Source organism: Perna viridis, chromosome 12 (genome assembly GCF_037379345.1).
Source record: "Perna viridis isolate PV_CMFRI_1.1 ecotype Kerala chromosome 12, ASM3737934v1, whole genome shotgun sequence".
NCBI lineage: Eukaryota > Metazoa > Mollusca > Bivalvia > Mytilida > Mytilidae > Perna > Perna viridis.
This window is the reverse complement of record NC_142456.1, coordinates 3,883,287-3,899,294: the sequence shown is the minus strand read 5'-3', so window position 1 is coordinate 3,899,294 and position 16,008 is coordinate 3,883,287. Positions and strand designations below refer to the sequence as shown.

At 35.3% G+C, this 16,008-nt stretch overlaps 1 protein-coding gene across 2 annotated transcripts; it reads right to left on the bottom strand.

Moving 5' to 3' along the window:
* Positions 1–694: 694 nt before the first annotated feature.
* On the bottom strand, positions 695–15,805 carry LOC148600907 (uncharacterized). 2 transcript variants are annotated; one of them, XM_088554687.1, is made up of 12 exons: positions 15,654–15,805; positions 11,362–11,561; positions 10,521–10,725; positions 8,399–8,566; positions 7,484–7,668; positions 6,419–6,578; positions 4,301–4,412; positions 3,630–3,780; positions 2,776–2,932; positions 2,129–2,294; positions 1,414–1,604; positions 695–779 (listed from the first exon to the last, which is right to left on the bottom strand). In XM_088554687.1, exons 2-12 carry the CDS (start codon positions 11,545–11,547, stop codon positions 739–741), a joined length of 1,722 nt encoding a protein of 573 aa, XP_088410813.1. In that variant the 5' UTR covers positions 11,548–11,561; positions 15,654–15,805; the 3' UTR covers positions 695–738. The 2 variants fall into 2 exon arrangements, with proteins under 2 accessions (XP_088410813.1, XP_088410814.1); XM_088554688.1 differs by having other exon boundaries at positions 15,650–15,776.
* Positions 15,806–16,008: the final 203 nt, after the last annotated feature.

Sequence of the window (16,008 nt, the reverse complement as noted above, 5' to 3'; positions counted from 1 at the left end):
GGAAAACTAGACCAAACTATACGACAAACGCGATGACTTTTCATTCCGTATTGTCAATTTCCTTTCATCTGTGGCAACAACCCTTCAGCACCTGCGCATATGGAGTTTTCATATAACAACCCATATTTTATGTCAGAGCTTGCCAAACTAACGCAGACTTTTTGCATCGCTAGACTTCTTAAAATTAGGCGTCTGGAACAGGATTATTGTTGCTACAAGGCTAAAAGATTGAAGTCATCACTACACAAGTTTTATGGTTTTAATGATATTTTACTCTGATAATAATCTTGAGATTGAAATTTCCAGAATCGACATATGTCAACAAGTACTCAAAATCACAAATATCGAAAAAATAAGAAGCTAAATCTAGCACCGACATGTTCTAGCAAAACAAATCCAACACCAATAGGTTCTAGCAAAATATCTCAAAGGAACTACATAATCGCTGCTTTTTTTTGTTTTGTTTTTTGTTTTTTTGTTTTTTTTTGTGAATGAAATGAGTCTTGTCTGTTGTGAATTTTCAAATGTGTTAAACCATGGCGTATTATTACTAAGTTCCTATCTGTGCAGTTACATTTATGATCTACCAACAGACAACTAGTGCATACCTCAGCGAGACCATACTGTTACAATATATATTTAATTACATGTTGTACATGTAACATGACGTCATTTCAAAAAGACAAGTTCAACATCCCAATGAAATATTTATCTTTAAAAATAAAACCATGTTTAAACTCATCTGTCTAGTATGTGTCGCAAATGGAGTGATTTTAATCCTGAAAATAGACAAAATTGATAAAAGTTTGGGATAGCATTTACAAGACGAAATACAAACTCACATGCAAAGTTCATTTGGCGATAAAAGAAGTCAAAACAATATTGTCATGTGAAACATTTTTTCTCAGTAAAGCAGGAATGCTATGTAAAACCTAAGTTTATGTATTTTTTCAATTTGTATGCTGGCATGACTTTAGGTCTGTAAACTTCCACGGCCGGTTGTTCAAAATATTATAGGGTGGATAAATATTAATCCAATTAATAACCTTGATTAATTTTTAGAGCATTTGAGCCCAGGACACCACTTAATCTACCATTGATTTTCTGCGGACTAGACTGCTCGACACTTTACTGAAGTTTTTCTTATTCGGTTTACATGTATTACAAATTTTCTGTTATTTTTATTATTTTCAATGAGTATTTCATTGACAACCATAATGTGGAATTCAATATTACACTAGTTCTAACTGTTCTTTTTTCCTAGATGATTTTTCTCTTTTTTTTTCTAGTCTTTGGTATATTTAAACACTGACGCGAAGTTGTGCTGTGTTTTTTTTTTATTTCAGGACACATTCTGCCTGCATGAAAATTTTACTTATTGTTACTTTTAAGAGTTGCTTTTTTTTAATGTACCTGCGACGGCCCCTTGGAAACCTGCATTATAATCACATGCCACCTCATTATTGATAAAATTGTTCCGACTGTCTGTGTAAACGTCATTACCGTCCGGTCCTCCTACCAGGGCTCCGTACAAAGTGTGTGGGTTAGGTGCCTTAACTTCATTGTTGGCCCAGGAACACTCGGCTGGCAGCATAGGACATGAACTGATGCAGAAGTTGACAAAATAGTTTATATGTTTTATGCCAAAGTTGGTTTTTCATTATGCCTTTTCTGCACGCCGCGTTTTTGTAGGCAGTCTGTTTTTTAAGGGAGTCTACTATATGTGTATTTTTCATTTTGAGTCTGTAAATACTAGTTTGCCTCATTTCCAATAATGACATGGTGATCGGAGATTTTTTTACTATTATAAGCAGACAAAAAGCTATGCAGTTGTACATTTGTATGTAGAACAAACGTCTTATGAATAAACAAACAGAAACCCGTAAATACAACGTGAAAGGAATATATATGTAATCTGTTTAAATCCAGGAAATTTCATTCATATAAGTATTTATCCTAACTGGTGACAATTACTTTTTGTGTTACGATTATTCGATACACCGCATCTCACCTGAGTTTCTTAGTGCATTTTTTTAGGATTTAAAGAAAAGTACATTTATGATTGCCTTTGTTAAGACTAGCTTCAATTGTTAAAGAAAATCACAAGTTTAATCTTAATTGAGCTTACCTGCCTCTATGGTGTGGCTGTGTCGGAGGATTAACCCCAAATCCTACAACAAAACTTCTGCCAGTGTCTCCGAGAGCGTATCCAATTTGACCTTTCGCCCATGTACGATATTCATTTGCATGTAAACCTTCTTCTGCCGCCAAAAGAGCCATAAAAGCCATATTAGCTGCAAACAAGTGAGACTATTCATAAAAAATAAAAAATTAAAGAGATGGAAATTATTAGAAGGAACATGATATCTGTTAGACCGAATGCCGCAAATACCAACAAATCAATTACAATAATGCATACATAAGCTCAAAAATACGACCAGTGAGTGAAAAATACTGGTAGGGAAAGCGTTCTCTGCTTTTCTAGAAACATCTTTCGAGCTGTTAAACTTCTTGTCACTTGTTTAAGGATGATGTGATTTAATTTTGAAATTCGAAGTCATAATACACATGTGCAAACTGCAACAAATAAAAATGTCATTTATCAACACGCACTGTACTAACTACACATTGGCATAGTTGTACATGTCTACTATCCTGTGTATTGGAAACAAAAATTAAATTTCCAAATATATAATTTACAAAGTGAGAGCTTTACTTTTTTACCAATAGTTCAGCCTTTTAAATATAAAATACAACCTGGCGGATAGAACTTACAAGCGTATCTAAGGGATCCCCATACTGATCGGAATACAAGTCCTTTAGGTGTATATGGAACACGTTTTTGTGCAGTACTTCCGGGAAGCCAGTCAGCAAAAGTTGCTTCGATATCTTGTTTGTATTTATCTTTGTGTGTTATCTTGTACAACAAAATCTTGAGAAAAAAAACAGATCACTGCATAAGTTTATTAAAATAAAAAAAGAGAAAATAGAAGCATATTTTATCATTTGATATGAAAATATATCTTTCAAAAGAACACACATAGTGCATAATAATTTGATAAAGAATATATGGCATCCATAGCAGTCCGGAATCTTTCCTAACACGTGACAGATGATATACGTCATGTGATAGACATAGAAACACGTGTAAAATTCTTTTGTGTTTATTTTCAGAGAAGCTACATTTGGTACTTCCATGAGGTAAATGTTACACTTTGCCGTAAAAACTCAAATTTTACGGGAAAAGTGTTGCACTTACCTAACAAAAGTACCAAGAGAGTGATATGTTTCCCAATAAAGTGCATCATTATGGCTTGCAGTCAGGTTTCCCGTATTAAGGTTTGACGGTACCTGCATATATGATGCCAGGGGTAACCCATTCAACCACCTGGGGCACACAACTTAGTTGCTCTGTGGGGAGAGCACCCAGATCCCGGCCAGGGTACAGAGAGCTTTTTAGTCGCCTTTTATGACAAGCTTTTTTTTTTGGTTTTACGACTTGCTTTTTAATGTAATTGTATTTTGTTGTTTGCGGTTTTTTGCAATCAGTTTTTGAACTTTGACAATCTGCCGCTAAATCCATCCATAGGAGAAATTTGTTTATGTTACAAATATTATATATTACCTACCATGTTACCAGCATTCTTATCATCCCAAGATTGTCCCCAAGCTTCTCCACTAATATAAAAAGTTTCAGCATCATTCAGGTACTGGGAATCGTGTGTAGCAAGGTACAACCAAGCACCGCCCCATGAAAGTTCATCTTCATAGCTGCTAGAACTGCATATACAAGTGTACATGTACACGCAACTTACTGATCAAGGTTATGAACAAAAATATGAATGTGATGTCAAATTCGAATTGTTTGATTGTTCAGTGTCCTATCGAAGATATTTTAGCATTTCAGAACGAGAACAATTGACCAATTGAACAGACCCTGCTTTTTGAGTTTATATCAATATTCTGCACAGTTCAAATACAACAGATATGCGTAATAGTGCAACGAATATCAATCAAACTACCCAATCGACTTAGACACACGTACAAATCCATGGACTTAACATTTCAAAACAGCTGTAATTTGTGCTTTTAATTTCCTGGAATTTGGACTTTACCAAAAAGTAAAATTGTACTTGGGACTTCACCCAAAATATGGAGTGCACATTAGACTTGAAGGGGAGGGGGGTCTGATACCCCGATGCAGTTTGCACAACTCACCATATGAAATATCTGAACTTTTACAGATTGTAATATGAAATACTGGATCAACCTCTGTTAAATGCATTCACTGAATACTCACCTGTAGTAAGCATTTGCATCAGGAACACTGACACTGTACTTCCCTTTGTGGGTTTTAGCAAATCTATATAATTCCTTCGCGTGGGTAAGTAGTTTAGTAGAAAATGCAGGATCTGAAACAGAACATGTTTAGGTGATCACAAATTAGTGGCTATATCAAAAGTACCGAACTTATCAAATCTAGAGAGAAGTCAAAAGGAATGTTCGTTCAACAAATGGCAAAATCGTGGCAAAAACTGCAAAGTTGGAAAACCACCGCTATGGCCCTGGCCTGGTACAGGCATTTTAAAGTGAAAGGTGGATTAAAACAAGTAGGTTATGACTTAGTTTTGACATGTAATTAGCATGTATTCATAAAGTTTGTTTATACCATTTAGGAACAAAGCATATTCTGAATTTTTATGCCAACTTATATATTCCGAAAAGTAGGTTTTGATAATTGTGCTCAGTTTTTGACAAGAGTGCATACACGACAATGTAGCTAAGAGGGTGATAGAGCAGTTTGTTACCCTGAGAAAATCGTTGTCACGCCACGGCGAAGCCGAGGGTGTCAATGTATTTTCAAGGGGTAACTAACTATCTATCACCCAAAGCTAAAATTTGCTAATTTTATAAATTTTGCTAAATATTTGCTAAAATTTGCTAAATCTTGCTAAAAGTTTATTTTCTGACTATGAAGACACTGTCGTGCAGGAAATAAGTATTGTGCAAGAAGGAAAATACGATAAAAAACGAACAATTTGTCGATACCGACTGGAAAAAAAAATTCTAAAATAAAAACGAAGCGGAGTTACCGTTGAATAAAAAATGTTCTATTTTTAGAATTTATACAGTTTCTATAGCCTTGTTAGAGAAGTACATAGATGAAAACTAGGCATAGTATAAACAGCAATAAATAGCAAACGCACATGTCAGAGAACACGCATAATAACTCAAATATGGAAACAAAATGATTTAATGATATTTCTGAGGAAAATTTAAAAAAAAATTCTGGTCCTAAGTGCCTGTGCTTTTCCCTGCTCTCAAACACAAATGTCTGTAAGACGTGTTTTTTTTTGTTTTGTTTTATGATTCTTTGTTTCGTTATTCTGTTTTAAGTTTTCTTGTATATAGTTATTTAATAAAACTGTTACCATAAGTCTTTATGAGACGGCATTAACAACAACAAAAAGGTCAAAAGGTCAAGAATATAGTGAATGAATATTTAACAATAACATACATTATCATTTGAACACTTTCTTTTCCAGTTCTAACCTCAGTCACTTTTTAATTTGACAATACAATTAGAAATATTTGGGTACAGATTCGTATTACATGTAAGTAAAAAACATAAATACATCTATTAATCGATATTATATCAGTTATTGATATGGAATTTTCCTTCAAACGCAAAACTGACTAAGATTAAACTCGTACTAAATTTTTACCGGAACCAGTTTAGCTTTTCATAAAAGGGTAATAGACAAAAAAACTATCACTCTCTGAGCCATTCGATAGAGCAGATTATTACCCTCTTATTGAACCAATCAAAATTCAGCAACTTGACACGAAGTAAAATAACATATTTTGTTAATCCGGTCAATGATATCCGATGATAAAATACAGTTTTTGTAATACATGAAGACAACATACCGCAAAGGTTAGTAGGCATGACATGTAAGACTGTTTTACTGTCTTATTTTATTCACGTATTTTGTCATGGTTCATTAGAAATATCAACAGAAGTTTTCCTCTTGCTGATAAATCATTAACAGGGGCAGATCTAGGATTTCAGATTAGGGGGTGTAAATAGAATTATTGCTCAACTTTAGGGGAATGTACGCCCAGCACAACCGTCAGTAAATTCGAAAGCAGATACTGAACTGGGTCGCTAGGCGTTTGGGCAACCGCCATTTTGTTAGTTTTTGTACTAGAGGTTGCTAAGACTAGACGCCTTTGAGCACTCATTTTCAGCATTGAAATATCTCTGATCTTCCAACGTAAGACCTTCGGTCGTTTGATAAGTAGATATTAGAACAAAATTCAAATAAAGTTCATTATGAGATATTATGTGATTCAATAACTTTCTCTAGAGATCAGTTTAATTAATAGATGCAAAAAAAAGTAATAGACTTAATACCTTTTGTTTTAAACACAATTGATCCCACTGCCATTGCGGCAGCGTATTCAGCAGCAACGTCACTGCCGGGTTTACTTGCCGTTATTTTATATGCTGGACGATCCATCGTCATGTCTTCAGGTCTTCCCCAGACGGCATGATCCTTGCTTCCTTCGCCTACCTGAAATATAAAAAAAAACATTTATATATTTAACGCAAGAAAAGTAGAGGACACTCACCCTACTGGGACACTTGGCCTATTCTACCAGTTTTTTGTAGATTGATTCTTTCTATTTTTATCTAGTTTCTATGTGTGTTGTGTTAGCTGGCTTGTGATTTTGTGGTGTCTTGTCTGTTTTCATGGATTAGTCGTTGTACCCGATTTATAAATATCCTGTCCTTCGTTTTGATAAAGACTTCGATTTGATGTTCTTGCATTGACTTGACACTTCAGTAACAAGTGACCTTTGTGACCGGCTGATAAAATTAGATAGCTTTTCTGTTGTTTTATTGGTAACGACCAAATCGAGAAAAAATGATAAGCTGAAATGCCACCCGTTGTCTCATTCATTCAAAAATGGAATTTAATTTTACTTAGGAATGTTTCGATTTTTTAACAGATTATTCGAAATACATATAATTTGCGGCAGATTATTATTAGACTCTCCCGAACCATGTTTTTTCGAATATTAACCTGTTTAAAAAATTCGAAAAAAATGATATTTTAATTTCTAAACGATTATAATCCAAATTTTACGAACTTGTTGACGTAATTGTACCAAAGCAAGTTCTACAAAATAACTCAAGGAGAATTATTAGGTAAAAATCTGAATTGTTATAGTGAAAATTCAGTACAATATATTGCAGGAACTTCTCCTTTAACATTTCATTCAACTAATATTTTGCTCCCAATATTTACTAAATCAAACCTTAACTGACATTTTCAGTGTTAAAAATCAAACTTGAACTCTGAACTCTGAAGGGTGTCTAGTAAACAAAACGTGCTGTGTAAACGATATGCATGTATTATCTATTATTTACTTCTGCATGATTTATCGGTGCAGAGCTCTGAACGTATTAGCAAACCTGAACGTAAAGTTCGTTTTGTCCAGTATGACATTTGATAAACCATTCTAGAGGCCATCTAATACAGTTATACATAGCTTCCAGTTGTCCACTGGCTTGGTATGCGTTTTTATACTGATACAGACTCCATCCAAGTAAGGTTGTGGATGCCGCCATAGGAAAACCAAATTTCACATTGTCGCCGGCTGAGAAATACAATATACAAAGACAGGGTAATATTGCAAAAATAGTAAAACCATTGTCTTTTACGTTTAAAGAGTAATCAAGGGAACCAAGGTTATAGCGGTAATCAAAAGAATGTAATCCTGGGACAAAGACCAGACATGGAAAACAGACATACACAACAAAGAACATAAAGTAACTAAAATCATACATACAAAGTAACAAAAGTAAATGAACAACTCGGACTCCACTAAAAACTGGGAGCATGGACCAGGTGCACCGGTAGGGAAAGCGTCCTCTGCTTTTCTAGAAATACCCGCCGAGTTGCTCATAGAAAGTTAAGTCCGGGGTAGACAAACGAGGGAAGGAAAACTATGACCTATTGAATAAATCAGTTTTCATGGTGCTGATGGATACACCATAACGATCCACGTTATTTTTTTACATGATCAACAACGAACACATTTTAGTAACTTCTGAATCTTAGCATACTTTATAAATTTTGGAGCAATTAAAAGAAATTCAAAATACCAAATGGATCACTTCAAAGTTAGCACAGAACAAAACTGTATTTTACGTGTCCATTGAACAATAATCGAACTAATAAATCATTGAATTGACATATTGAATATTTAATCGCAAATAAAAAAGTGTATGTTTGGTAATGTTACTCCTGACTCGTGCAATGTTTAAAATGTTTCATACCACAAATGGAAAAGGGACTGCATTGTACAAATGTTTAGCAAATCTTACCATCATACCACCCTCCCGTGAGATCTTCTCCGTTGTCCCCATGATCACCAAGAGCTGAGTCCCTTCTCCATGGGATTGTATTATCCGGTAACTTTCCTGATCTTTGGGCGGCGTAAAACAGGATAGACTTTTGTAATACTTCGTTATAGTTGTATTTTGTACCGTCAGCTTTAAATTGCAATAGCATTTTTATTTTGGCATTAAATTTCTACGAAAGCTGTCATTATTTGTTTTTTTCTCGAACAGTCAATGTAGTTTTGCTTTTGACCCTTTGACCTTAGTTTAGTTTAGTTTACATCAATTTTATTTGTTAACTCTACAAAAGGGATAGAACACAAGTTTTACCAACTCATGAAGTTCTTCTACCAAGAATAATACACAATGCATGTATAAGAACATTAGAACATTGAGAGCATGCATAAAATCATTATGAATATTAAAAAAGACAATTTTGAATTAGATTTTACAAGACAATGAAGAAGAAAAAAAGAAAGGAAAAACATTAGTACGAGAGAGAAAAAAGGAAACAACAGTACAACGAAAAATAAAAATAAAAAAAAACAACACCAGTACAATGAAAAAAAAACCAAAGTTTCAGAATATATGTACAAAACTGAAGAGAAACATTAAGTGGACGGGTGGATGCGCTGTTCATGTGTGACACTGATATTACCTTCATAATAATATTAGGTTAGAAATCTTTTTGACCTTTTAATAAATATGAAAACACTATAAAAAATAAGTATATTTTCTTCGTACGTTAGTTCAGTACTGCCCCTGGTAAGCAGTGAAATATCCATAAAAATGATTCTTTGAGGAATTAAGAGTAAACTCTCGAATAGTGTAATAAGGTTTTCTGTATATTTTTTGCATTCCAAAAAAATGGTAGACACTTTCAATGGGAGCACCGCAACTACACGCAGGATTAGATACAATATAAACTCTGTGTAAATCGTAGTTAAGGAAAGACGCAGAACGTCGTAGCTGGGTCAAACAAACATTTAATTTACGACGTTCGTAATTAAAATATTGGGGAATGTCTAGTTTATGCAAGGTGTTTTTGCTTCGGATTGCACGTTTGAATCTTGATATTGAATTCACATTTCGCACGTCTTAAATGGTTCCATTCTCTTATGGCAGATGGTGTGAATGACTCACTAGTTAATGATAATCTACAGAAGGGTAATATACCCTTTGACCTTAAAGACGCACTTCCATGGAAGCAACAAGTCACCAGATCGAAATTCTGTTTCCCGATTGGCCAAAAAATGATAACTTAGTGGGGTTCGAAGAAACTGTATCGGAAATTGTGTGCCATGTGTTATTTCCAGAATGAAATGTAAAAACTATAAGTAAGAAGTACAAAATTTTACTGCGTCTGTTATCTTTTTTTAAAGAAAGTACTTGTTTATGAAATATCCGACAAACATTTGTCCTGACATATATTTGTTTTTCATTATAAATCTTCATGTCGGACGCCGAAGTAGTCAAAAAGATTGAAAAAAGGATGACAGAAAAATATTAGTGACAGACTTTATGTTCATGCTACATGTATTTTGTATTTGAACGTTTATAATTGACCAAATATTCCCGATATTTATATTTCTCTTAACAATTTAACATAGATACAATTGCAAAATTAAACCTTTAATTGATCTGTCTATGCATCAATAAGACATATTGACAGAGTGATATACTGAGTGTATAACTATTCGAATCGTTTAGGAATCGCTTCTGATATCGGTGTTTTTTAAAATGGTATAAACCTCCTGTTTCTTCGTGGTACCATTTACGTGGGAATGGAAACATAACTAATGTCGAAGTATAATTCAGTACTTTAGGACAGTATATACTATGTTTAGTAACAATGAATCATTGGTAAGATAAATATCGGCAAAATGATACCGAAGAGTCAACAATGGAACAATTTGTAATACATCAAAATTGATGCACGTTCATGGCCTGGAAAATTAAAATAGCAAACAAAGACGATCGAGATAGCCAATCGAATGCTATATCACTTGTAAAACTTTAAGGAGAGGAAAAGAACAAAACACTAGCAATATGAACTCTCACTAAAATCCGGAAGTGACATCAGGTGTAATATGGGTATGGTACTCACTATTAGCAACAGGGGGTACAGTAAAGCCATCGTTTTTCATGTTCTTTAAAATAGCTGTTGCTGTAGGAACTGTTCCTCCAGATGCAGTTCCTTGAATAGTTATGTCAAGAGTACTCCCGGAATGCTGGATACCATTGTAGTTCTTGTTGACAATAGTATAGGTTGTTCTGTCTGCAGAATGGCTAATCTCGTCACCCATCCATTGCTTTATAAAAGACAAAAGGCTGAAGATGCACTTTTGATCGGTGTTATTTAGCGCTAAAGATGAGTACTTTTGATAAGTATTATTCACTTTTACAGATGAGTTCTAAATTGTATAAAGACAAGGAAAGGCATAATTAAGGATTCCTTTTAACTGATTCGAAATTAAGATTTATTATATCGTCGTCGTCGTATAAAAAATACAGAACAAAGACAGTAGAACGTGTCATGAAAAGCAACTAATAAGATTCTTGGGACTTAAAAGATTTCATCCTGCGTGTCGTTTGTTGTAATCTACAGCATCCGTTTGAAGACAATACAAATGAAATGTTAACATTTTGCTAAAAAAAATGAATTGTTAATACTATTCATAATGGAATTAGAGAACCATAGTTAGCATGCTTATTATACCCACACGCCCATATTTGCATTCTTCAGAAAATCAATCAAATCACATTTTTTTTATTTTGCTAACCATTTATCAATAAAGTCTGTAAAAATTGATGGAGTTATTAAGACGACAAAAATATGTTATGATGGACAAACCGACGCAAAGACGAGCGGGTGGTTAAAACATTATGCCCGCATAGTAGTGTTGGATAAAGAAAATATTTAACAATGTTGAATTGTCTTGTATTACCGTGATGGCTGTAACAGGAGATGAAAACGTTACAATGAACTCCCATCCAATCACTTCCTCAGTCAGTAGAAATTTGAAATGACCTTCAAAGTTTCCTACACCGAGATCATTAACTGGTGACATTGAAGTTGATAAATCAGTCGCCATGGCAACGGCTAATAGAACAACCAGCGCGAAAACAAACATTATGACACTAATTTCTGAAATAAAGTATAATAAACGTTTTTAGTGCAATACTTAACCATTTGATAAAGATAATGAACCGTTGGTTTTAGAGTAAGTTTTGATTGTTTGTTTTGTTTGTTGGGGTTTAACGCCCGAGCAGCAATATTTCAGCTATATTCAGACGATGATCATGAAAGTGGGTGATAAAATGAACATGAAATGATGATGAAATGAAAAATGGGATGGGACACAATGATAATGGGGTCGACAAATTTTGATTGCCTCTGGAAATAGTGAGAGGTGGGTAGGGTCGGGCAATTTAGCCTCCTGTGACGGAGCCCTACGATTCCTACTCAGGGAGAATACCACAGTAAGGTTCTTTAACGTGCGTGGCATCTTTCCCAACACGGTGCACTACTATGGATTGCGGTCAGGTTTTCCGTATTATAGCCTGACAACCCCAGCATGTAACACACCAGGGGTACCCCATTTCACCACCTGAAGCACACAACCCAGTTGCACTATTTAGTCACCTTTGAGTAAGTTTTGATGGGACTGTATAGAAAGGTTATTTGAATTACACATTTCAACGTAATCAAGAGACTGAAGATTCTAGCAGAAATCAAAAGAATGTAATTTACGGACAAAGACCAGACATGGAAAATAGACACACAGAGCAAATGACATAAAACGTACCCAAAATAGTACGTACAAACCAACCAAAGAATAGGGAAGAGATATGGTAAAACGCAACAAATGCACCATCATATAGCCATTATACAAATAATGAATACTTATAAAGAACAAACAAAGATCGTCAATAAGTGCAAACACACAACCAAGTCAGCTCTGAAAGGTACCGACTAAAAAGGAATAAAATCCAGAACAGAAAAACAGAACGATGATACTTCTTCAAAATAAACAAAAAGTCAAATAACTACACGAAAACACATTAATGACCAACATTATCAAACACGATTGACATTAAGGCGTAATTATTCATTTCCAACCAAGTATTGTGCTGCAAGCGCAGCGGACAACTTGGAAATAGTGGACAAACATCGGAAATCGACAAAATTAGAGTAATGCAACGAAAAATTACCATACATGTAAAACATGCGTCATTTATCAATAATATATTGAAAAGATTTGGCCTGTGCAGGTCCGGGTGTCAAAAGAATAACCCAGATGCATCACTTAGGTTGTCGTATAGGGCCCTCTTCCAATAGAGACACTAGGTTGTATGCCCAAGGTGGTGGAATTGGATACCCCTGGTATGCTACATGCTGGGGTCGTCAGGCCATGATACAGAACCCAGACCTAAAAAATAGTGGTGCACCGTGTTAGAAAAATGTCACATTCCTCGCATAAAGAACCCTGCCTAGGTATTCGACGGAAGGAGCCTTGGCTTCGCTACAGGAGGTTAAATTACTCGACCCTACCCACCTCTTCTTATTTATATTGACAATCAAGTCTAGTAGGTTCTGTTTTCCGTGTTCTCCCAACCCATTTTTGATCATAATTTCATGTTCATTTTATCATTCATTTCATGTCTTAACTTGAATTAAAGAAGACTGCAGACAATGTGAAGTCAGCCTCATATCTTGACCTACACTTAGAGATCGATGGTTAGGGAAACAATTGACCAAATTTTACGACAAACGTGATCATGACTTTTCATTTAGAATTGTCAACTTTCCTTTCATCTGTGGCAACATCCATTCAGCACCTGCGTATTGAGTTTTCATATCACAACTCATACGTAATTCCAGAGATTGCAGTAACTACGCATAATTTTTGTATCTTACTAGACTTCTTATTATTAGGCCTCTGAAACAGGGTTACGTAGCTACAAGATTGATGTCATCACTACCGCAGTTTTATTGTCGTCATCATGAACTCGTGCATCGTTACGTTATCCATTTGCATCATGAAAACTGATTATTTGTTCAACGTGTCATAGTTTTCCTTTCCTCTTTAGTCTACATACATTTTTATGAGCAACTCGGCGGGTGTTTCTAGAAAAGCAGAGGACGCTTACCCTACCGGAGTCCGAATTGCTTATTTACTTTTGTTGATTTGTATGTATTATTTAAGTTGTTTTATGTTCTTTGTTATGCTTTTCTGTTTTCCATGTCTGGTCTTTGTCCCTGAATTACGTTCTTTTGATTTCAGCTAAAGCCTTGGTTCCCTTGGTTACTCTTTGACAAGAAATAACTGAAATATTGCTACTTTGGCATGAAAGACAAATTTATCTATCAATCAGTTGATAAGTTTGAATTCGAGCAAAATCAATAATAAATTGAACTTGTGCTAAAATCATGTATCGAACACATCCACTTCCGGTATAGGATAAATTAAATCTCTCCAGAAATGGACATCTATTTTAAAGTAAATAAATTTACTCTCAAGATAGCGAAGTGATTACAAATTTTAATACAGAACCGTAGTGTATCATATGACTTAGCCACTTTGACTAGTGTCAAAGGAGTCACTTTATTGTGGCTGGAAGCTGTTATGTTCAGTGGCTAGACAATTCGGATCAAAAAGGAACAGATGTATAGTGAAGTATACTAAGACGTCAAAAAACGACACGAAGAGTGATGTCGCCCCGTGCAGGTCCGGGTGTTAAAAGAATAGGCCTGCAGCAGCGCTAAGCTTGTCGTATAAGGCGACTAAATAGTGCTCAGAAACCTAGCCGGGGGCTAGGCGCTCTGCCCACAGAGCAACTGGGATGTGTGCCCCAGGTGGTGGAATGGGGTACCCCAGGCGTGTTGCATGCTGGGGTTGTCAGGCTATAATACGGAAAACCTGACCGCAAACCATAGTGGTGCACCGTGTTGGGAAAGATGCCACGTTCCTTGCACGTTAAAGAACCCTGCTGTGGTATTCGTTAGGAGTAGGAACCTTTGCGCTCCGCCACAGGAGGCTAAATTGCCCAACCTTACCCACCCCCCTTTTTCCAGTGGCAATCAAAATTTGTCGACCCTATTATCCTTGTGACCCATTCTTTTTTTTTTCATTTCATGTTCATTTTATCACCCATTTCATGTTCATCGTCTGAATATAGCTGAAATATTGCTGCTCGGACGTTAAACCCCAACAAACAAAAAAACAGAAGACTGATGTCTCATAATGACTAGCATCTCCTGACTGAGGACAAGCGCATGTCTGCAGTTGGGTTAAACTAGTTTTAAGGCCTTTACTATCCCCTTTTAATGTATGGTCAAATATGAACTGAAGCAACAAATAACCGTAACCGAAAGCTAGCTCGGGACATATTAACGAATGACAATAGCATCAAAATGATCAGAATTAGAATCAGTCGGTCACTACAAGTCCAATAGACTCGATTTGGAGTAGTAACCTCAAGTACTAAACAGGTAAGATAAGATATAGTGCAGTACTTAAAAATGACTTAATTTCACCTAGGGTTGCAATTAGGGGCAAAATTGTTGTATTTGTGAAAACTAGATTTTCAAAAGTAAATAATCATCTTGGACTCCACTAAAAGGTGGAAGCATGTACAAGGTGCACCGGTGCAGTAAGCCTCTCTGCTTTCCTTGAAACACCTACCTAGTTGCTAATTAAAAGTGAAGTACAGGTAGACGAAAGAGGAAAGGAAAACTATGACACATTAAAAAAAATGGGTTTTCGTGGTGGAGATGACTGCACCGTAATGATTATAATGACGACCATAAAATTTCTGTTGTGAGGATTTCAATCTTGTAGCAACATAACCCTGTTCCAGGAGGCCAATTATAAGAAGTCTACCGCAGTGCAAAACGATGTGCGTAGTTACGGCAATCTCTGGCATAACGTATAAGTTATGATATGATCAATCTATACGGGTGCTGAAGGGGTGCTGCCAAAGATGAAAGAAAAGTATGCTCACAATTTATGAAATACGATAATGCTTATTACATTTAGTATGCGAATGATAACAACATTAAAACTAGAAGTATAATTACACAACAGCGCTCACTGTGTTGGTTGCGAGTTTAAAAGAATTATTACAGAAATCAAAATGAGGTTAGAATTTGAACATAACCAAATATCACAGAATTATTATCAACTACGGAATTCGTAAACAATGTACTGAAAACAATTGACATGAACGTACCTACCTTTAGAACCAATCCGAATAGCACCAACTGCTCTGTATGTCTATATGTCCCTTCTACATGTATGTGTAACTTTTATCTGTCTATGCACAATATCTTGTACATAGTTCTTATCAATTTGGTACCTAATAAAGACCCCAGTCACTGACTTACAAGATTTGTAAAATCGGCACACGGAAAAACCATAATCTTTACTTCAAATGAATGTTAAAGACACACAAGCTCGAATCACAAAACCACAAAATCTATATATTTCTGCCTTTTATTTTAACCTAGGTTTTCGAGAATTTGCAATGTCATAAATTATTACCTTTTGCTACTTAAACGTCCAGTTAGAGATCCAAGACACCCTCACATT

What these genes read in the sequence shown, in the direction of transcription:
- LOC148600907 (XM_088554687.1), bottom strand. Translation starts at nt 11,547, where the DNA reads ATGTTTGTTTTCGCGCTGGTTGTTCTATTAGCCGTTGCCATGGCGACT. An exon ending in CTCCTGTTACAGCCATCACG is followed by an intron (nt 10,726 to 11,361) that starts GTAATACAAGAC and finishes TCTTTTATAAAG; the next exon opens with CAATGGATGGGTGACGAGAT. An exon ending in GATGCAAATGCTTACTACAG is followed by an intron (nt 3,781 to 4,300) that starts GTGAGTATTCAG and finishes TTGTATATGCAG; the next exon opens with TTCTAGCAGCTATGAAGATG.